At 45.8% G+C, this 22,896-nt stretch overlaps 3 protein-coding genes across 6 annotated transcripts; 1 reads left to right on the top strand and 2 right to left on the bottom strand.

Moving 5' to 3' along the window:
- Positions 1-3,505: 3,505 nt before the first annotated feature.
- buc2l (bucky ball 2-like) lies at positions 3,506-7,422 on the bottom strand. Of its 2 annotated transcripts, XM_069513049.1 has the most exons (5): positions 7,189-7,422; positions 6,985-7,128; positions 4,264-6,342; positions 3,892-3,987; positions 3,506-3,686 (listed from the first exon to the last, which is right to left on the bottom strand). In XM_069513049.1, exons 1-5 carry the CDS (start codon positions 7,247-7,249, stop codon positions 3,658-3,660), a joined length of 2,409 nt encoding a protein of 802 aa, XP_069369150.1. In that variant the 5' UTR covers positions 7,250-7,422; the 3' UTR covers positions 3,506-3,657. The 2 variants fall into 2 exon arrangements, with proteins under 2 accessions (XP_069369150.1, XP_069369149.1); XM_069513048.1 differs by having other exon boundaries at positions 6,985-7,421.
- Positions 7,423-8,676: 1,254 nt separating this feature from the next.
- Positions 8,677-12,560, bottom strand: buc (bucky ball). 2 transcript variants are annotated; one of them, XM_020111387.2, is made up of 7 exons: positions 12,125-12,560; positions 11,862-12,014; positions 10,332-11,771; positions 10,143-10,244; positions 9,460-9,540; positions 9,309-9,376; positions 8,677-8,925 (listed from the first exon to the last, which is right to left on the bottom strand). In XM_020111387.2, the coding sequence occupies exons 1-6, from the start codon at positions 12,129-12,131 to the stop codon at positions 9,345-9,347; spliced, it is 1,815 nt and encodes a 604-aa protein (XP_019966946.1). In that variant the 5' UTR covers positions 12,132-12,560; the 3' UTR covers positions 8,677-8,925; positions 9,309-9,344. The 2 variants fall into 2 exon arrangements, with proteins under 2 accessions (XP_019966946.1, XP_019966945.1); XM_020111386.2 differs by having other exon boundaries at positions 10,326-11,771; positions 12,125-12,498.
- Positions 12,561-13,058: 498 nt separating this feature from the next.
- Positions 13,059-22,629, top strand: kbtbd2 (kelch repeat and BTB (POZ) domain containing 2). 2 transcript variants are annotated; one of them, XM_069512436.1, is made up of 4 exons: positions 13,059-13,199; positions 15,069-15,621; positions 18,688-18,853; positions 19,168-22,629. In XM_069512436.1, exons 2-4 carry the CDS (start codon positions 15,449-15,451, stop codon positions 20,725-20,727), a joined length of 1,899 nt encoding a protein of 632 aa, XP_069368537.1. In that variant the 5' UTR covers positions 13,059-13,199; positions 15,069-15,448; the 3' UTR covers positions 20,728-22,629. The 2 variants fall into 2 exon arrangements, with proteins under 2 accessions (XP_069368537.1, XP_069368536.1); XM_069512435.1 differs by having other exon boundaries at positions 15,066-15,621.
- The last annotated feature ends 267 nt before the right edge of the window (positions 22,630-22,896 follow it).

The following is a 22,896-nucleotide window of genomic DNA, read 5'->3' as shown; positions in this document are numbered from 1 at the left end:
TTCCATTTACTCGTCTCCGAGACGTCGGCGGATGATGAGCATTTTAAAAACACTTGAACCGTGAAACTTGCTCCGCTGTTCTCCAGGAAAACCCACGTGACAGAGTCACTCCAAACAGTAAAGGAGGCAGAATGGATGCTCCTGAACTCCCACAGCTTTTATAGACATCTCAAGCAGCTGCTCACAAACACACACTCACACACAAACACACACTCACACACACACTCACAGTATAGACTCACTATACACAGAATGTTTTTTCTTTTGTTCATTTGGAAACTCACTCAAACGCAGCTTGACACATGAGCATAAAATCGGAAAACGGTTCAATCACAGTTCACAGACATATTGAAATGCACACGGAAACTTGAAATCTGGAATTAAGCGTCGACCCTGAGGTGAACCGACGCCTCCAAATCTCTCTAATTGTCAGGTTGCGTTCGGTCTCATCCATTCCGTCTGCCGCGGCGTCCTTGGGCAAGATCCTGGATCCGAACGACTGCGTTGACAGAGTTTGATGATGAATGTGTGTGAAGGATAAAAAAAATGAGCTGTAAATTCATCGACACCAGAAAAGAGCTGCACAAATACAAACCATTTGATGTTTGGGGACATAGCTTGGAAAATGTGTTTTTCATACTTGACCTTTGACCTTTGACGGATCAGCTCCGAATTTGTTTCCACGGAGTTTGGTGGAAATCCATTCGTGCGTTTCTAATCATTTTGTAAACACACGTGCAGAGAGTGGCAGAAATAAAACCCTGCGTCCAGATGTTTCTTTGTTGATACACATGCTCATGAAACTTTGTCTGACTAGTCTGCATTTGTGTAAACACGATGCTTTACAGTCTATTTTACTTTAAATTATCACAATTTCCAAATTGAACATCAGCTGTATTGAAGAAGACTTGAAACTATAGAGATTGAGACAAACTCCGACGTTATAAAGTGAGAAGTAGAGTCGTCTGTAGAAACCACCAGAGGAGTTACCGAGATAACGTTAATTATCGTTAAAGTATCATAATCGCAGCCGCGTTCCAATTCTTTTGTCGACTTGTTTCCCGGAAATAAGAAACACAAGAACAATCCTACGTCAAATTAAAATCTTTGTGTGTTTTCAGTGAAACCGACTCTCTACAAGTTCATGAACGTGGTTCGTCTCACAGCGGAAGAATCCCTGAAATAAGAAATGTTGTTACCGGAGAGGATTTCTTCATCTTTCTATCCTTACAAGGATGTTCTCGAGTTCATGCACCGGAACACATCGACTGGCTCCCGGAGGTCGAGGAGAAATCATCTCCGCGCCGCGTTTCTTATACCCACACAGGCCCCAGACTGTTTATGTCCCTCGGCGTGAAATATGTGTGCCTCCTTCGGCTTTATGTGACACACGCAGCGCATCAGACATCCTCTCGCTGTAAATCCACCTGGGAGCCAATCACTTCCAAGCCTCGCACACTTACTCATAATGCCGGCGTCATGAAGATGGAACGGCGGCGTGGAGACCGTCCAAACGCAGTCTGTCCATCTCGGGCCCTGAAACTGACGAATCAGAGGGGAAATCATGTGTTGCACTCAACCGCCGCGACCTCCGTCCCCTCTGACCTCCCTGCAAAGAACCTCCGCTCCCCATTCGCCAGAAATCGTTCTTTCAAAGCTGCAAACGCTTTTGACTCGTCCTCGTAACTGTGTGGGAGCAAAACAAAGCAGATCGTAGTCTGACCTGCTGCGAGACTCGAGAGAAGATCACATGTCGAGGCAAGACTTCTCTCACGTGAAGCAACCGTCGGGAAACATGCGATTAATTACGTCCCCTGCAGCCAGGAACGCTATCACTGCTGCACGTGTCATTAAATGTCTCATGCAGGACGTCACCAGTGGAATTGGTTTCCTTCCTGTTCTCTGAGGCCTGGAGAACCCTGCAGGAACTCTAATGGTCCAACAGGACTCATTATTTATTCAGCGTGCAGTTTGTCCTTCCCCTCGGGCTGTGACATTACGTGTTATTGGTCAATAATGGAGTTCACAGCTTGACACTGGTCTAATAATGTCGGATCTGTCCATTAATTCAACGCAGTGTTGGAAACACGGCAGTTTCAGAGTGTTTTCATGATTTCGCTGACACGTTCAGGAACAAGACACTTTAAACATCTACCAATGTTGACATTCAGGAAACTCCAGGTTTCGTGTTCATCTCCTGTTGATTCCTTTTTGTTCCTTTTTTGTCAATTTTCACTCCGACAAAATGAAGAACTACTTTTGCAAAGTCATTAAAATTAAAAAGTTAAATCCTTCATTTACCAAACGGTTCAGACCGTTCAGCGTTTCTGCAGAAGCCTCTTCAGCGGCTGTGATGGTTTCAAGTCTCCAGCAGATTAGTTCTGCACACCTGGATTTCAGCAGTTTATCCCGTCGAGTGAGTGTTGACTTAAATATGAGAAGAAAGGATTCGATGCGAGTGAAGCAGCCTATTTACTTTAATTTTGTACTTTTAATCTGTGTAGAAAATTTGAATTTAAATGAATTGAACTTATTTAACAGTGAGGCATCAGACACTTCATTCACTTCACTTAAATCTGATCACAACGACTGGAATCATTTATTTTAGATAAAACTACTAAACAAACTAAATTATTAATAAACTTAAATGTTTAGAGACCAGATTCTGGCCCAATTTAACTGCTGAGGCTGATGGATATTATTGAAATTAATCCTAGTTCAGTGTTTTCATTAAAAATCAAGTCAAATTAACGAATGGTTGTTCAGTATGACCTGAATTTTAAAGTTTGGGTAAGAAGAAGAATAAGTGAATGTGTCACTAATGTCAACCACATGGTGGCGCTACAGTGATGGTCGTGGGGTCACCACAGCCGATGGATCTCATGTCAATACTTTCTATTGCTGTTGAGATATTAAAGACAAACCACAACTTTCTACTGGAGGATGTCGTTTCCATTTTTTTCAGGTTTTAGTATAATTTGAATTTTGTGCTCCAAGAGTCACTCTTCAAGCTACAGGCCACTGTGTTATCAAAAGGTCACAGGTTTGATTCCCTGGCAGCCACAGGGAGACCCCCGGTGACTCGGCTGTGTAATGATAAACACACACCTGAAAGTAATTCCAGATAAGACTCAGTCGGAGAAAGGTCTGATGCAAACACTCGATCGCTGTGTGTTTCACAACCTGTTTAAACCAGAACTGATTTAAATGGTTTGTTAAAATAAGTTGGAGCAGAATCCACCAGAGGAAACAAATTCCTCATCTCAATAATATTCTAAATTCTCCATTAATATTAAATTTAATGTTTCACTTCTATAATTTAAACATTTACGAATAGTTCCATCATTTTGAAAAGAATAAAAAGTGTGAGTTTGACATTTATCGCCTGATGATTTGTACTTTATGTAGAAATGGTTCTATCTTGTGGACGACCTCGGTTACTACAGCTTCACCGGGAGGAACAGCAGCAAATTATATCTTTTTGAATCCAGACAAAAACAAAAAGTTGTTATAAATTGTGTTTATTTACATGTTAATAAATAGTGCACATTGTGAATTATTGTACAATTAAATTAGGTGAAATTTTAAATTAAGTGTGTACAGTTCTTTCTTTTTAAAAGTGATTTTTTTTTCTCCACTCTGTGCTCTTGTGCAAAATCAGCATCTTGTGTCTTTTCTACGAGTTCCTGCAGAGAGAAAACACATTTAAAACAGAAAGTCAAACATTTCAGTTTACAATGACAATATATTCTCCATAGAATCTCAAACAGGTCGGAGATATTATAATAATATACGTATATAGATTCTCTGCATTTAGAGTTCCCATCCTTTTTTTCCCCTCTTCTATAAAATAACTTGTCAAGTTGATTCTGGACGACGTCAGAAACAAACCTTGTGATTGTGATTTTTTGTGTTTATTCAAGTGTTGTGATCTGGCCTCCTTCTTGGAGCCGTCGACGTCGGGCATCATCGCTTTCCACGATTTCTCTGTTGGAAGACAAATTGTAGATTTACCAACAGAGTCGAGTTCAACAAATACACAAATGACCCAAAATCTGTTAATTGATTAATAATAAAATCTAAAATGTTTCATTAAAACAAAGAACTGTTTGATGCAGCTTCAGTTATTTTCATTATTAACACGTCTGATGGAGGAAGGTTTGTTTAATTTGTCTGGAGCCAAACTAACATTCAGAAAACTGTTAAATATTCACCCGTGAGAAGCTTCAGTGAATCCTGAACATTGTCATGAGACGTACGTACCACTTTGCCACCTGTGTGTCCAGTAAACCTGATCCACATTCCTCCATTTGTCCTGCACAGAAGCCGGCATGACGCAGTTTTCATCCATTTCCGGGATGTCGTTGCCGTGGTGACAGTGGCGCAGCCGCTCCCATGCGACGGGCTGATGCTGCAGCTCGTTGCACACGCAGTTCTTCTCCCTGAGCTTCGGGTACGCCGCCGCAGGACACTTCTCCTGGTTCTGTTTGGACGCCAGCGGCCTCTTGAAGTCCGCCGGCTTCCTGCGATCGTCGGCTGGCCTCCATTTTGATCCCCTGCGACACGAGCTGTTCTCAGAAGACTCTCCCTCGGTGTCGAGTCCCTGATGGAGACCACGGACGTCAGGGCTGGAGCTTTTTGTCACCGGTTTCTTGGTGTGAAATTTACAAGCTTCACATGTTGGTATGGGAGCTTCATTCCACTGTTGGAGGGGACCAGCTTTTCTCTTTAAGTTCCTTCCTCCGTCAAGTCCTGGACTGGCTGACGTGCAGATACTTCGTTTTGCCGAACACCTGGAGCAGAGTCGCTCCCTCTTGGGCGCGTACGAGGCAAGCGCGTTCTCGTTGAAATTTCTTCGGAGGCAGCATTCGTGGTCAGAGAGGCTTCGCCGATCCACTTTCCCTTTGAGTTTGAACCTCTCCTTTGGTTTGCGGACGTTGTGCTGCTCTTTATACTCTAGTTCTAGTTTTCTTCTTGTGGTGGGAACATCCAAACCACAGCTGTTCGCAGGTTTGCTCTGCTTCTTAGGAGTTGGTGGCATCTTGCTGCAATAGTAGACGTTGTCGAAGTCGGCCAACCAGCTGGATGAGGGGAGGTAGGCGGGCAGCGATTCAAACGAAGTGTCCTGATGATCCTGGACGTCTGTTTCTCTTCTGTGTTGGTTTCTAACTCGCTTCAGAGGGGAATTACCCAACAGATTACCTGCAAGATCCACCTCCGCTGTGTGCATCAGTTTGAGGATGGGAGCGTCCTCTGCGACGTCCATGATGGGGCAGATCTCAGCTGCAGACGCCATCTCATCCACAGGACTCTCCGCAGCGGGGACCATGTCCTCTAGTTCGTCCTCTGCCAAAGGAGGCATTTCGATCATGGTGACCTCTTCTGCAGGAGCCTCCTCTTTCAGTGTCGGCACATCCACCGACAACACTTCAGTGACAGCAGCAGGTGTTTCCTCATGAGAGTCTGTGCAGCCATTTTGGATCAGTGAGTCAGCGGAGGGGATCAAGGTTTCCTCCACCGACCAAACGGTGGACTCCATCTTCCGCAGCTCATCCAGGTACTTGGGGTCAAAGGGCAGGTGAACAATATTGAAACGAAAGTTACTCAGGTCTTCCTCCCTCTTCGTCTCCTCAACATCCCCATGAGTTGCGACTTGAGACCCAACATTCGAGACCTCAGCGACAGGGTCCGTCGGATCCCTGGACTCCTCCAGAGCAGAGATATCTTCACCACCACCAACTAGAAGAATGTCAGGACAAGCTTGAAGAGCCTGCTCCGACTGGTCTGCAGGAAGACGCAGCCCGTCGTCCTGCAGCACGCCACCCTGGAGGATGGCGCTACGCTGAACCACATCTTGTGAAAACCTGTGGGACACCTCTGCCGTCTCACGAGCGTGCAGAAGTTGTAATCCCACCGGTGTCGTGCAGCACTCAATCCTCACTTCCTCCGTCTGAATCACGAAGCTGCCATTCGGTGGCGTCCTGGTCTGGGAAGAGGGCGACGGATCTTCAAGCTCCAGAACATTTTTGACTGGTGAGATCATTTGGTTGGGGGAGTTGCTGCTGCAGACTGAAGCAGCTGAGGCGTCACTGGAGGCCGGCGTGCTGCTCCTCTGGGCTGCAGACAGGGGCTCAGTTTGAACCTGAGAGCTGGTCATTTCCCTGGTCGGGCCGTTTTGTTGGTAGCGGAACCTGCGGGAGTGGTACGCCATGGTCTGGTAGTACTGAGGGTTCAGCAAGCGTCTGTAGTCCATCAGGTGGAGGTGGGTGTGGGGTACCACAAAGCCAGGGGGCTCCATGTATGGATTCGGCTGATAGTGAGGCATCATCGGCATCCCATAACCTTAAACAGAAAACTGAAATGAGTGGCCAACATCTGACTGAATAAATTAATCTTTGTCCGAACAAAGCATATTTCTAAACCACAGGAACGCAGAGTACTAACATGGTCTCAATATAAACTAAGGTACTTTGCTCTTTATTTAACTGTTGGGTGTTTGTATGCAAACGTTGGTGATCTGCATTAAAACACACAGAAACAGCCGAAGCTTCTGGTCACAGGTTTTTGAAAAAAGGTTCTAAGAGGAAAAGAAAATTCAACTTTCATATAGAAAAGACAATTATGAGAAGTAACATTTTCCTCTGGGTTTAGAAATCATGAGGTAAACATGCGTGTGTACAAAACCTCATCTGTCCCATAGTTGTTGAGACATTTAATCCAAAACCACAAATGTGCACCTCATGGTGGCGCTAGAGGAAAAGTCAGGGGGATCAGCAAAGTCATGCATTCACCATCCAGAATCCATAAATGTGAACTTTGTAGCATGAAATTACTTAAATACTTGAAGCGGCAGGAGACACTTGTGCATCTGAGTTCAGGATTAGAAAAACACCAAATACAACAGTGATTCTTGTCACGAAAAGATTTGCATTTAAGATAAATTGCACGAGACAGAAAAGGAGATTGAGACTTTAGCTTCTTTACCTAAACCAGGGTAGCCGTAGTACGGGTTGTAGGACATAGGCATGGGCATCGGCACAGGCCACTGCAGACCCTGCATGGACATGTACGGCTGCGAGGGCTGGATGTAGAAGAAAGGTTTGTGGTGCTGCTCCTCAGCACGTGGAGCTCCTGAAGAGCCTGGAGCTTGTTGATGGGGCCCCTGGGCCTGCGGAGCTCCATGTGGAGGCATCGGACCCCGAGGGCCCAGACCGAAAGAGTGGTGCAACGTAGACGTGGCTGCGTCCATAATATCGGACAAAGACACACCGGACAGTTTCAGAGTATTTTACAGCAGAAAGAGCAAAAAACTAACTTCACTAACAAACCAACACAACTTTCCAATATGGCTGAAGTTGGAAATCAAAGGTGAGGACTGAAGGTTCAGCTCTGCTCCTAAAATGTGACACTGATTGGACAGATTTTTGTCCCAGGTGACGATTGTCCAATTAGACGTTAATGACCTGCACTTACAGCCAATGAAAAGTGTTTGTGTCACTGGTTCCCTCCCACTGCGGCACATCAACTCACCTGTGGAAGGTCACGCAACAGATCAGAGATGGGACGAAAAGGAGGATCAGCGTCTCGGATCAGGTTTCTGTGAGCCGACACTTGGAGGAGGATTGGCTCCTGACTCGGTCGTGTTGTTGGCGAGATGACAGAACCACAGGTTATAGGCGTGAGATGCAAAGAGGAACTTCCTGTTTATTTTAGCTTCGCTCTGAGCTCCAGACTCGTTTGACCCCTGAAAGGTCAGTTATGAAGTTAGATGAGAGTTTTTTTTTATGTTTATATTTTATTTAAATAAACATGCTCTCATAACTTGACTGTGATTTTAAATTATGGATTATTTGTTTAGTGAGATTCACAGCAATGGTCTCATTTAAATCTTATTTTCTTCACACATATCTGCTTTTGCAAATTGTCACAGCAGCTTATTCTGACATTTCGATTCATCAGACATGTTTTTACAAACAGCCCTTCCCTTATGTTTGGAGCATCATCGCCATCCATTGGTGAAATAGAAGAGCTGCGATTAATTCTTTTTAGGCCAATGACAGTGAAGAGTAATTTGCCAAAAATCAAAATAACATCCATTTATCAGTCAATAGACCAATGGAACAGTTCCCTTGTGAAAACACTGCTTCACTAGATCAAGATATTTATTTGTATCTGCACTAGATTACACACACTCATAAATATCAGTCTTTTCATCAAGATCCATGAATTATTCTTTGCAATATCTGTGAAAATGTCTTATCACACAATGTTAAAGACAAAAATGGGTTCTTCTGCAACACGTCCCAGATTCTTCCACCAGGTTTTCTGATAAAGACGTTCATGATTTTTAATAAAGTTGAAATTAAACTTCTCTTTCATCCACTCAACAGCCAATAATCTCTTGAATATTCAATTTATAGTGATGTGATACTGCAGATCCATACATTTGTCTGTATTAAGATTGATTAAACTGATCTGACTGATAAATGCTGTGTCACTGTTCTCTCATTGTGTTGAATCTAAGGAGAATTTATATAAATATTCAAGTTATCCAGAAACAGGGTGAAAAAATAAACCTGCTTCTTCAGGATGTCCAGCTATTTTAACTGAGACACATATTAACCTGGACACTGGAACACAAACACATGATTTCACAAAATAATTAAAAGACAAAACTTAAATAATAATGACAGTACTTTATTGGACTGGCCCCAAACAGTGGCAACACCATCATTCTCAGCCCGTTTGCCTGGTCGTGAAATCCATTTATCATGAATAGTGCAAGGCAGTGTCTCTGCAGAAACTTTATACTTATACATTTTTTTAATTTTCACATTTAACAAAAAGAGGCTTCCTGTGCAGTGCATTTCACCTGGTGCTCTAAGTCATTACATTATCCTGGAACATTAACACCTTCAGGGGGACCTGAGGAGGAGAGGAGACATAAATCACATCTTGTTGTGTTGCAGGTTTGAGAAATAATCATAGACTGTAAATAAAGATGGAAGACGTATTAACTTCCTCCCACTTTCCCAACGTGAGGCTTCCACCAATCACGAGTCAGTCTCAGCTGTCAATCATGTTTCACCGTATTCTAAGTGGCATCAATAACAATAATAATGTATAAAATCAACAAAGAATCATGAATATGTATTGATAAAATAATCTAATACCTCAATCTATTCTGTGTATTTCTTACTTTTTAGTGTAAACCCCATCCACCAACATGGAGGAGGCAGAGTTTATAAGCTATAAGATCGAGTCGTCCATCTTTATTTACAGTCTATAGAAATAACAGTTTCACCTACAGTTCAACACGTTGATCAAAAGTCGGTCCAGGGACGTCAACACCTTGGTTCTCCTCTCATGGTCGAGCCTGCGTAAAGAAATCCCAACATTCAGAGATGTGAACAAAGTGAAAGTATAAATAGTTCTACAGAAGAAAAAGCCTTAGGCCACCTCGCTCCCAGTGTAATGGAGGCGGCGCGTCGTCGTCGTCTCTCGGCCGCTGGTACATCACTTTCCTCTGAGAACTCATCTCTGTCGAAGACAGGAAGTAAATCATCAACGACAGAGTCAGTGTAAATTAAAGACGTCAGCAAACAATCGTGATTAAATACAGTGAAGGTTCTAAAAATAAAATCAAACAAAGAAATAAATGTTATTGTCAAAGTTTCACTCTGGAGAACTAAAGGAACTAAAACTTTAAGCTCTGTAATTACACTTTTCGCCAATAGATGGTGCTGCAGCTCCCTCAGCGCCTCATACTGCAGCCAGGGAAGTCATTTTGTTTTGTTTGTCTTGTTTTGTTTGGATTGTGTAAAAACTGCAGAACAGATTTCCACAGAATTTGGTGGAAGGATGTGATGCGGCAAAGAACCGGTTAAATCCTGGTGTGATCCGCGTCAGGGGGCGGGTCCAGTAGGTTGTTTTATTTTTCATTTTCCACAGAAACTTTTAACATTTTGCTTGATTTTTTTCAGAAAGTTAATTCAAGAATCTTAAATAAACTAATCAGGCATATTTAGGGGACTGAGATTTATGAGTGTGTGAAATTCAAAGCAACTTGATAGAATTTAAAAAGGACTGTTGGGCTGCTCATTCTGATTCTTCTTCGAACTGACGGTTTCTCTTTCTCTCACCTTGTCGGGGCAGAGCGGCTCCTTGTCTCCTCCTGGGAATCACGTCTCCGTCGGCCCACCGGCTTTTCTCTGCAGTGGTCAGATCGTCTCTGCAGACTCGGTCTATAACATGATTCACACGTTTCACACATTTGGGCTAAAGATGACTGTTGAATTAAAGATGTGAAAAGCTGAGACTCTCACCCTCACATGTTCTGAACTGCAGTTCGCCGCCAGTCACGGCTCCGATCTCACCCTCAGCTGCTTCCTGCTTGCAGAGGTCGTGACCTCCCTCCTGGTCGAATGGATGCGAGGGGTCTTTGTACTGGTTTCTTTTATACCAGGGTCTTACTGGATGTCTCAGTGGGACAGACTGAGGCTTCCTGGGTGCAGAATGCTTCCTCACCACCACCCTGACCGGCTGCTCACACCCTCTTCTATACCTGCCTTCCTCCTCAGAGTCCCCGGCTTCGTCTCTGTACACAGTGGAGCTTTGGGCTTTGGTCCTACCTGCACCCTTTGCCAGGTTCTTCCCACAGCAGGCGCACATGAACCTCTTGGAACCCGGCAGCCACACTTCTTCTACTTCTTCGGCAGCCTGAGGCGACGCACCAACGACCTCTGCCAGCTTCTGGCCTGTATACACGTGTTTGGGGAAAAGCTCCACGTCGTCCAGATCTGTGGAGAACATCTCATCCCTGGAGGAAAGCTCATCCAGAGACGGACTGAGGACGCTCATCCGCTCGTGCGTGGTCTGCATGGAGAGGTAGTTGTAGAAGTAGGGGGCTGCAGGGGAGGAGAGGCGACCGGCTCCTGCAGCTCCAGGCGTCAAAATGCTCTCAAAGGGCAACTTGAGGATCTGGTAGCTTGCATCTGATCTGGCTTCATCCGGAGACGCTGCCTGATGTTCTGACTTCAAGGCGGTGTCACTGCTCTTAGGTTCCTTTAGGACTAGCTGACTGGAGAAGGAAGGTGCCAGTGACGACTTCAGGAGCTCTTCCACCTCACATTTGGGAACGCTGGGATCAGTCTCTAAGACATCTGACCGGATATCTGTGACCTTTTCGTTCTCCAGAGGGGGAAAGTGTTGATCCTCTGCCAGCTGCTCGAGCTCTGGGCAGTCTTCATGAACAGAGGAGCTATCGAGGGGAAGCTCTTCCTCCAAGGCTCCTGACCAGCATTCCTGAGGGCTCATGACGTCCAGGCTCCTGTGGCTGGACTCTGCATCGTACACGGCTGTTGTGGAGTCACTGAAGGCAACGGCAGGACTGTCATCCGGCACTGAAGGCAGGATGTGACCCTGCCCTTCACTCTTCCTCTCTTCTCCTGGAGAAAACATGCCCGAGGACTGGGAGGCGACACCAGAGTCAAGTTCTCTCTCGGCGCCCTGCAGCTCGTTGGCTCGAATTTTATCCAGGCACTCGATTAGCTTGGATATAGCATCACTGGGGTCCGTCTGGGCCTCTGAACAGGCCATTTCTCGACGCCCATGAGGTTGCAAGTGATGCTGCTGGTTCCAGGCGGGAGCGTGGAACCGAGGCTCAAACATTCGCCTGTTGTCAACCGGATACATGGGAGCATGAGGGAAAACGTAGCCAGGGTACTGCATGTACTGGTAGGGTGGCATGCAGGGACGGTTGAAATTAAAACCTAGAGGAATAATAAAAACATAAATTTGAGATTTTAGGAAATCAACAGTGGATGGCTGCTGCATAAAGTAAAGTTTAAAGAGCTTGATACCTCCAGGCAAACCATAGTGACTGTAAGGGTTGTTCAGCTGCCAGTGCTGGTAGAGGTAATAAGGTTGAGATGGAGGCTGGACGTAGAAAAAAGGTCTGGGGTGGTTAGTTCTCTGTTGTCCACTCCCAAATGTGTGCGGCTGTTTGTTTCCATCTAAAGAAAGCAGCAGGGGAAATATCACAACAAGAAACGATGTAGAAACGCTCTGCTCGTCAGAGAAATTTCAATTGAATTTGGAAAAATTAACATAAGAAAATCTTTACCCTCCATTTTCGGAATCACGTTCCTGCTCAACCTGTTAGAATAAAACTCTTCAGAGGGAAGACGACGACAGCTTCCGGAAATCAAGTTTTGTTCTTTACAGTCAGTTTTCCTTTAGACAAACAGAAGAAGAGAAGCTTCTGGTTCCACGTGACGCTCGACTCACAAAAGCTGCAACATGTGAAATAATCAGTGGAACAGGAAACAGCTGCTGCCTGAGTTTGATGAGGATCAAATGTTCTGAGACAGAAACACGAGAAACTCTCAGATTATAAACTCGAACAGTTTTAAACATTATTCTGCAGTCTATGAGAGAATGAAGCTGAACATATGTGTGTTTAAAAAAAGATTATTTATCTATTTAGATCATTCTGAGAATATCACGTCTGCAAATGAGCTTCAATTGAAAAAAAAATGTTTGGCTTTGCAGGTGAAATGTCAGATTTTTGTAGGAATTAAAGTCATGTTTCATTAGGAAGCTTATGGTAAAAATAAAATGTCTTTATGACCTTTAAGAACATTCAGGAGAAATAAACGATTTATCTTATTTTAACTTAACTTCAATCTTACCTAATCCTATCTTTATTTTTACTTATCTCATTCTAACTCATCTTCTATTATATTATCTTATTTTATCTTCAATCTCATCTAATCATCTGTCATTACAACTTATCTTCCATTGTACTGTATCACATCACATGAACTCATTTTATCCTTAATCACATCTCGTGTAACTTTATTTTAACTTTAATCTCAATTTATTTGGAATTTAACTTCGCTCTCGTGTTGAATTTGAAACGGCTGCAGTGCCGCGGTGTGTCCAGCAGGGGCCGGTGTTGGCCGCGGCCGTGTGCGCATGTGCGGTATCCTAACATGTCCTCTGCGGTGATGCGCAGATCTTTTCCGCTGGTCGAAGCTTCCTCTCGACTCTCTCGCGTCTAATTCCGGCTCCAGCGGCTCAGTCGACCCCCCGGAGCCGACGAGCGACGCCGCAGCGACGCCTCAGCGTGTGGACAGCCCCGCAGGTCCCGTCACCTGCCGCCGGGACGCTCGTGCTCCCACCGCCGAACTCCTCAGGTAGCTAGCCTCCGTCTGTGTAGCTCCGTTAGCTTAGCGGTGTGTGTGTGTGTGTGTGTGCTAGCAGCAGCGTGACCGCGTCTCTGCGGTTACCGTGTCGCGTCTGGAGCGAGTTCACCGCCGGGCTGGTCGCGGCGGACGCCCGTGTCTCTCGCGGGTCACCGGCGGAGATGCTAACACTTTAGCCGACCCCGGAACTGTGCGGTGGAGGGAAGCTAAAGCTCGCTAACCCGCTGTTTGCTAGTCGAGCTAGCGACATAACGTGACACATCGCAGGGAGACGATCACATGTTTTTATATAAAATCCGAACCGGTCGCGTCGACGAGCGGCTGTTTTGACGCGAACCCCCCGCAGGACGCCACCAGCCGGGTCCGCAGTTAAGCTAACCACCCCCCGCTAGCCAGTTAGCCAACCCCTGGGTTTGTTTTGGACGCGGTGGGCATCGGGCGACGGGCTAAACGCAGCTAGCTAGCTAGCTAGCTAACATCAGGCTACTTCCAAAAAAATGTTGGAAGAACGTTTTAATTTGTCGCGTTCGCCCCCAGAAAGAGCGGCTGCGCGACGCGTGTCGGGAATCGGAAAGCGCTGCGTGAGAGGAACACGCGTTAAACACGAAGCTAACGTGTTCACGCGAAGCTAACGTGTTCACATGAAGTTAGCTTCATCCTGCTCGCACCGATCAACCGCGTCCATCCCCGACCAGGGAGAGGACAACACGTCCGCGTGACATTAATCTTGGAAATAACAAATCCTCATGTTTTCATCCAGGAACCGTCAACTCGTGTTTTTTGAAATCTGTCGATGTTAGCCCGGTGTGCGAAAGCGATGCTAACTGTAGTTAGCCTGGGTTTTTCACTTTGGGTGTGTTTCCTGCAGATCCGCTTCAGCGTGTTGATGCAAAACCATCATGTGCAGCTCTTTGAGTTCAACACATGTTTGATTTGACAGCACACACATGTTAGATCCATCATGTAGCAGCGTCAGATCTTTATATTAATCTCTGATAGCTGCTTGAAGCCGATGGTGTTAAAAGTTGGCTTTGTGAGATTCAGGGTGTGAGCAGTGCAGCTAAACTCTCACAGCTTGATGTTTTGGTCCTGTTTGAATTCTTCATTGTATTTTCTGGCCTGATATAAAAGTGTGTATATATAGAGAGAGAGAGAGATAAAGCACTTTATATTAATCCCCTGGGAAATTGCAGTGTTGCAGCAGCCGCTTCATATAAATCACAAAACCACCGAGGTAGCTAACAATTCAAATAAAGAACACATTATAAACTGTATATAATTGTTTATTCTTTTATTTTTGTATTTGAAGCCTGTTTAGCACTTTGTTGTTTGAAAGGTGCTGTATAAACAAACTTTGACTTGAGTATAGATAAATATAAATGATATAAAGATCTGATCCCTGAAATCATCTTTAATCTGAAATGATGTGATCGAGATCATTTCAGCTTCGAGACGTGTTCGTCTCTGTTTCAGTGTTAATCACAAAACTGAAATTGCATCATTATGTTGTATGTGTATGAAATATCTTTACTTTTTATTATTATTATCATTATTCGAGTGCTGTCTGGCAGTTTACGCCCCGCCCACTTCCACTCAGACTCTCCTATTAGCAACTGTCTGGCTGTCAGCGCAGTTTCTGGAAGCTTTTGATGAAGAGGAGGGAGGGGTGGCAGCAGGTGACCTGCATGAGGAGGCAGGTTTATCACAGTGCATCATAATGACGTTTCCAGTCGGGATGTTTATCAGAGTGACACGTTAGAAAAGGGAAAATAAAGGAAGAGCTCAGCTTTGGTGGGAGTTGTACTTTCTGTTCTCGTCTTCTAATTCCTCATGTTGTTTTTCTGCTGTGTGTTTCAGAAGAGCACTGATGTAACAGTGTTGTGACAGTCGTCGCGCTCTCTCTACCTCTGGTCCCCAGTGCCTTTGCATGACCTCAGACAACAGACATACCTACGAGGGGGAACTGCCCCTTCCTCTGGACGCCTGACGCTTACGCTCGGTTGCCACAACCTCAAAACGTTCTCGTCTTTCAACCCATCCTCAGCCGAAGGAGCAGCAGACATTTTTCCACACAGGAATTGAACACCTCCACTCGGGCCAGTGGAGGTGTTGGAGAGCCGTTTTCCCTCTTGAATCTTGAAGAATATATATATTTTTTTTTTTTCTCCTGGTTGTTTCGTGTCCGGTTCTGCCGGCCGTGTGACTTTTCAAAACTGGGGCGCGATTCATGGGATGCAACCATGTCGGATCTCAGTGAGCGCAGGCCGGTCAACACGGACTACGCTGTCTCCCTGCTGGAGCAGCTCAAGTTCTTTTATGAACAGAAATTACTGACTGATGTTGTGCTGCTGGTGGAGGACACAGAGTTCCCGTGTCACAAGATGGTCTTGGCCACATGTAGCTCCTATTTCAGGTGAGTGCACCGTTATCAGCCTTCTGCTGCTGTTGTATGTGTCGGGGGGGGAGATTACTGTTTTTTAACGACCTCGGGCTGATTGTGACCACGCTTCGTGTGGTATGTAGCCTGCGTTTGTCTCCTACAGTTTCAATAAATAATGCACCACACAGGTTTTTGTGCTTAAGGACGACAATTACGCCTCTCAGTCTGGGGGGGGGGGGGTGTTAGTGATGAGGTGTAGGTACGTCGTCATTATGCAGTGCAATTATTTTGTCTTTAAGTGCTCAGCCCCCACAGTTGCAATGAATAATGCACTATATTGTAGAGCAAGTGTTACCCACACTATACATGGAGGATGGAAAACAAGGGGATGGTGTTTCCCTAGCTGCGGGGGCTCGATGCGCCCTCGACACACCAGTTGTTCTGTCTCTGACATATCAGTGTTTCCGCTACGTTCGTTTCGCGGAGGCGGGCCGGTCTCCTTGCATTGTGCTGTATCACCCTGCTGCATGTGCTCCCTCCTCGCTCTCTCCCTGACCCGCGTTCAATTTACACTTTAACAAATGAACACCAATCAGAATTTATTTGGGCACGTACAGTATTTGAAGTTTTCTTTGTGTTTGTTTGATTCGCTCGAGAGTTGAACAGATATTTCAACAGATAAAGTACATATAAAGGCTATAATCAGTTTTTCACCACACAAGCCTCAGTGCATTGATGTGAAATAGTCCAAATAATTACATCACTATTGAATTGATTTATTCATAAACGTTTGAGGGGGGGGGGTTTGGCTGCATCGCCCTCGCTGCAACAACAACAAAAAAATCCTAAAGGAAACACTGAATATTTCTACATGGAGAAATGAAGCGATCTCTAACCTGCAGTACCGCAGACGTATCCTTCAAGGCCCCTGGGAGGCCTCATTTGTACGCACTACGTTGCATAATAAAGTGTGTGCCCTGCAGTGAATGTGACAGAGCAGCAGCCTCGGCTCTGGGAAGAGTCCATCTGTACATGACAGGGGCTCATGCAGCATTTGGACATGCTATCTACCTCCCTGTCTGTCTCGGCCCCTGCGCCCCTCCTGTCCTCCCACCCTGCACACACACACAAGCATTCCAAGAAAAGGTCTCGACAACTTAATGCCTCCCTCACACCCACCGCTCCCCAATCTTCCCTGCTGTTTCCCACGCACTCGTTATCTGGTGCGAACATGCAAAGCATTTCCCCTCGAGGGTTAAGAGGTGTTGCCGTGCTTCCTCTAAAAACTGCTGCTCCTTCCTTCTGCCGGTCTGCTGCGTCTCCTCCTGTCTCACAAAAAAAGGGGGGACGGCGGGACTCTGGAGGGAGCTCCTGTTTATGGGGGAAAGTCTGGTCACGTAGGTCTTGGTGAGAGATGGAGAGAAAAGGGGAAGAAAGAGAGGAAAAGGAAGGGGGGGTTAGGGTAGGGGTATGCCTGCAGGCTTGCGTAATACAGCCTGGCAGGTTTAATCTCTGTTGTGATTAACCCCCCCCCAAAAAAAAGTCCTGTTCGGGAGGGCAGACAAAATATGACGACAGGCTGCAGCCGACATCATTGATCAATCTTTATATTTATATAGATTAAAAAGTGTAAACTCCTCCTGCAGTTTCTCAAAGCTGAGCGACACATGTGCGAGGGTTTGGTTTCTCTTACCAACAGTTATCTGTTCCATGGTAAACCACACTGATTGTTGGTTTTACCATTTCTAATGTTGCTCATCATTAACACCATGTGACGGAGAACAGGTCTCTGTAATTACTGTCCAGCTTCTACAAGATGTCTCACAGACACGGGAGCTCGATGGGTTTGTTTTGCTTCAGTGAAAACACGAAGGCAGCGACGACACGGACCCCCACTGAAGATCCGTGTCTCTCACGTGTATCTTGACGATAAAGACACCTTTATCATTGTGTCGCTCACGTAGCGTGCATCTCAAATGAATGGAAAGTGTCACCGGCTCCCCAGATGAGAAAGAAACCGAAGTAGTGAAAGAGGTTGAAAAGTCTTAGTCATTCTGAAAACTGAAGAATGGGGATGTGGAAGTGTGGGCGGCCCGACGAGGCTGCTGCAGCTACCTGGGAGTCAGAGCTGAGTCAGAGCTCCCGGCCGGTGCACAGTCATCCCACCCGCCGGGTGTCGACCACATCTCGATTATTTCTGAAGTATAAATCACATTAGTAATAACGACGAGCAGCTGGTGGCGTTCATTTGCTCTCTGAATATATTAATAACATTATTTTAGTATAATTCAAAGTTTTAAACAAGAATAAAAAGTCTTGTTTCAATAAATTGTTTCAGCTAAAATACCCAGAATTCTCTGAAACATGAATTTCTTAGTAGACCAGATAGTAAATTGAATATTTTGCATTGCATTTAATTGAGCAAAACTGGGAATCAAGAACATAATCAGCAGATGAATCAATAATAACATAATTATTTTAATTCCTTTCCGTCCTTGTAGCAGTCACATATTTGCTTGACAGCAGTGGGAAAGTTAACTCCAGCAGCCGCAGCCAGTTTCAGGTAGAGCGGCTCTGGTCGGTAACTTTAGTCTGTTTTTCCAGCCACTTTGGAAACTTTCCAGCTGTCATTAGGAGGCTCTGTTTATTTAAAAGAAAAACATCGGAAGTTAAAACGGCGATCACCCGACGCAGGCTAAAAGGGTTGGTCTGTGTCTGAGGGGTTTATCCTGTCGTCAGAATAAAGAGTTAAATATTTGCAGATATGATGGAAAAAGGTTTTATGAAGAAAATTAACAAGGATTGTTGGTTTTCAAATAAAAACAACAACAACAAATGAGTCCGGTTTCACACAGTCACTTTCTTGTTAAAGAAAAAGGAACAAAAATGTCTTTTCACTTTCTGTTTGTGTATCTGCTCATGAGCTGCTCAGCCGTGATTATGATGATTGTTGAGAAACCACTCGTAAAATAAACGCGCGTTCGAAGGAGATGATACGTTTTATTTTCAACTTTATGCACAAAGTGAGTTTCAAGTGGAAAAAAACAAGAAAACTGAAATAAAGAAACTTCATCGACCCTCCTCGTCTCTCTCCCACAGGGCGATGTTCATGAGCGGCCTCAGCGAGAGCAAACAGACCCACGTCCACCTGAGGAACGTGGACCCGGCCACCTTACAGATCATCATCACCTACGCCTACACAGGCAACCTGGCCATCAGCGACAGCACGGTGGAGCCGCTGTACGAGACCGCCTGCTTCCTGCAGGTCGGTACAGAGGAGGCGTCAACAAGACACCAGAAAACACCAGAAACTTCGAAACAAAGACGATTCTCGTGTTTTCATTTAAATATCTGAGTCTCTATAAATACTTCTATCGTAGTGAAGGTCTTAATTACTATGTTAGTTTTTACTAACCACACAGAAATGACTCATGAAGACGTGTTAATCAATAACAGAGGGTTCACTGTGACTCAAAGTCACACTGGTGTTTTCCACATTTGTTTTTCTACGGTGATACAAAGAGAGATGACTCAGCTCTTCTGACTGTGATTTCTCTCCGTCCTTTTTTCTCCCTTCAGGTGGAGGACGTCTTGCTGCAATGCAGAGACTATCTGGTGAAAAAGATAAATGCTGAGAACTGCGTCCGCATGCTGAGCATCGGCGACCTGTTCAGCTGCACTGAGCTAAAGCAGAGCGCCAAACGCATGGTGGAGCACAAGTTCCCCATGGTGTACCGGCAGGAGGCCTTCCTTCAGCTCTCCCACGAGCTGCTGATAGACGTCTTGAGCAGCGACAACCTCAACGTGGAGAAGGAGGAGACGGTGCGCGAGGCGGCCATGTTGTGGTTGGAGTACAATATGGAGGCGCGCTCGCAGCACCTGTCCTCCGTGCTCAGTCAGATCCGCATCGACGCCCTGTCAGAGGTGACGCAGCGCGCCTGGTTCCAGGGTCTGCCCCCCAATGACAAATCCGTGGTGGTGCAGGGCCTCTACAAGTCCATGCCCAAGTTCTTCAAGCCTCGGTTAGGCATGACCAAAGAGGAGATGCTGATTTTCATGGAGGCCATGTCTGAAACGCAAGTTGAGGGCTACGTGATGACGGGGTCCTTGCTCACCACGGTGGTGTGTTACAGTCCGCAGGCGGAGAAAGTCTACAAGCTCAACAACCCCCCAGGTGACCTGCAGAAGGTGGGGACCCTCGTTACACCTGACAACGATGTGTTCATCGCCGGAGGCCAGATCCCTCTAAAAAACTCAATCACCAACCACGGCAAGAGCGGCAAGTTACAGGCCGTCTTCCGCTCGGTCGATAGCTTCTTTTGGTTTGATGCCCAGCAAAATGCCTGGGTGCCCAAGACCCCCATGCTGTGTGCCCGAATCAAGCCCTCGCTGGTCTACTGCGACGGCTACATCTATGCAATCGGGGGAGATAACGTCGGGGGAGAGTTGAACAAGCGCACGGTAGAGCGCTACGACTGCGAGAAGGACGAGTGGAGCATGATGAGCCCGCTGCCCTTCGCCTGGAACTGGAGCACCTCTGTGGTGGCGCACAACTGCATCTACGTGATGACCCACGACCTGATGTACTGCTACTTCCCCCGACCCGACACATGGGTGGAGATGGCGATGCGCAAGACCAGCCGTTGTTTTGCCTCGGCCGCCGCCTTCGGTGACCTCATTTTCTACATCGGCGGCCTCCACGTGGTCAGCAACTCCGGCATCCGCCTGCCGACGAGCACCATCGACGGCTCGTCCGTCACCGTGGAGATCTACGACGTCAACAAGAATGAGTGGCGCCTCGCCGCCAACATCCCCGCCAAGCGCTACTCGGACCCGTGCGTGCGGGCGGTGGTGCTTCTCAACTCTCTGTGTATTTTCATGCGCGAAACCCACATGAACGAGCGCGCCAAGTACGCCATCTATCAGTACGACGTGGAGCTGGACAGCTGGTACCTGCGGCAGCCCGTGTCAGAGCGCGTACTCTGGGATCTGGGTAAGGACTTCCGCTGCGCAGTGGGGAAGCTGTACCCCTCCTGCCTGGAGGAGTCCCCCTGGAAACCTCCCACGTACCTCTTCTCCCCCGACGGAGCGGAGGAGTTCGAGGTGGACGGGGAGCTGGTGACCCTCCCCCACGTATAGCTCTTAACCTCCCCTCCCCTGCCTCGCTGACTGAACCAGGGATCTGTTACGCTGAGGGATGAACACGAAGGGGGGGCGATGAATTCTCTGAAAGGGTTTGACGTTGTCTGTGTCGTGGACGGTTCCCGGGAGGCTTTGAACGACGGAGCCCGAAACAAACAAGCTCGGAGCGGAAAAACACGCCCCTGAAAAATACTAGTAATCTGAAAATGTCATTTTATTTTTTTTTTCTTTCTTATTTTGTCATTTGTGACATCTGTTAGATATTATTACAAGCCTGTCATACTGTTTCTACAATGTGATGATCTAAATGTCAACTGATTTTTGTGATGATGAGGATGATGATGCACTTAACTGGTTAAAAAAAAAAAAAAAAATGACAATGGCAACTCTACCAAAATCTCCCGGCCCCTCCCCCTCGCTCTCCGACCGTAGGCTTCCCTCTCTTCTCCTCTTCTTCTCTTCTCGCACCACTGATGAAGAGATACTCCGCAAAAAAAAAAATCTATGTTTCAATGAACTCTTGGTTTTAAAAGTTCGGCTCTGAAAAGTTTTTCCCCCGATGATAAAATGACAGAATGGTGAAAAGTAGTTAAAGCCCAAAACTTTTACGACGTTGGAACTTGTATCCAACATCGCGTTAGCTTCTCTAAACAATTTTAAACTAAATTTAGTTAAAATCGATGAAGCGGTAAATAATGAAATCTCCGTCTTTGTCCTCAGAGCTCTGGAGCGACGTCTCTCAAACTGTGACAGACATTTAAGAATCTTAACGACGTCAGCGTCTCGTCAGATTCTGTTTTTATAACGGATTCATTCCAAAGTCTGATATTTTAATCAAATCACGACTTAGTCAAAAGTGAATTAATACATTTCTTATTCTGCGAATTGTTTCTTGCACGAATAATCGATTTGATCGGTTTTCGTGATTCATGTTCTCAATTTAAATGTGTCGTCCAAACGCAGATTCCTCCGCCGCCAAAGAGTCAGAGACTTTTCAGAGACGCCTTTTAAAACCCGGAGCTTCACAAATATAGATTTATGTTTTTGTTTTCATCACAAACGGGATCAATGGGTTTCCTGTAAAGACCCCGCGGACACGAGGAACCGGGGGCTGTAGTTTTCCTGCAGATGGGGGGAGGAGGGAGGGCTGACGGAGGGGAGACAAGTGAGCGGCGGAGAGTTCGTTCAGAAGAGGGCGGCTGCAGGTCCGGTCGCCCATCACCTCTCCTCCCTCACCGCTCGGCCCTCCGCCGCCCGTCTGTCAGTGTGTTCGCACGCAGGTCTTCCACACAGCCGGCATTTACACCTCACGCTGTCCGTCGTCACGTGATCACGACACTTGTGTTTTTCTTTCCACACACGGGTTTTTCTGCAAACACACACACACACACACACACACACGACTCCACTCTCAGTGCAAACATAGGTTTCAGGCTCATGCATTTTTTTTTTTTTTTTTTATTCCCAAGCTGCTGAAATATATATATAATGAAATATATATTTTTCATATGTTTAAAAGACGAAGTGTTTTAGTGTGGGGGAAATAACCAGGTCTATTTTGTATTAGTGTCTTTTTTTTAATTTAATATCAGACATTACTGTAGTGTGATTGTGGGTAGACATCCATTTTCCTATCGGATTTAATTTTCTTCTGAGTGAATTCTTGCTGCTGATTGGTTGTGAGAGGAGAGGGCTGGCCCAGGGCTGTTGCTACGGGAATCGTCCCAGCAACCACTAGCAGTAGTGGAGGGGGGGTGTGGCGGGCTACCTTTAAAAACATGAGCACAGGTGCTTCATGACAAACCCTTACTAGCATGTCTGGCTGCATCATATTCCCATGGCACTGTATTTTGAATGAACGTTAATTTATTAAAAAACATACCAAAAACGTTCCTGAAACTGAGACTCCATGTTTCTTTTATTGGAACTTTGACCTGCCGGTGTTTCAGATCCTGGTTCACGTTATTGAAGTTATTACTTGTGTTTTAAAACCAGTTTTGGTTCAGGTGCAGAAACTAAAGTCGGATGTTAAACCCCGAAGATGTTTAGTGTCAGTTACTGATGTGTTGAAACTGAAAACATCAAAACTATTCACGTGTTTTCACTCTGAACTGTTTCAGCTGCGTTTGAACAAATATTAAAATCACTATGTGACTGAGTGGATGA

Source organism: Paralichthys olivaceus, chromosome 17, assembly GCF_024713975.1.
Source record: "Paralichthys olivaceus isolate ysfri-2021 chromosome 17, ASM2471397v2, whole genome shotgun sequence".
Taxonomy (NCBI): Eukaryota; Metazoa; Chordata; class Actinopteri; order Pleuronectiformes; family Paralichthyidae; genus Paralichthys; species Paralichthys olivaceus.
This window is presented reverse-complemented; position numbering and strand designations above follow the sequence as displayed.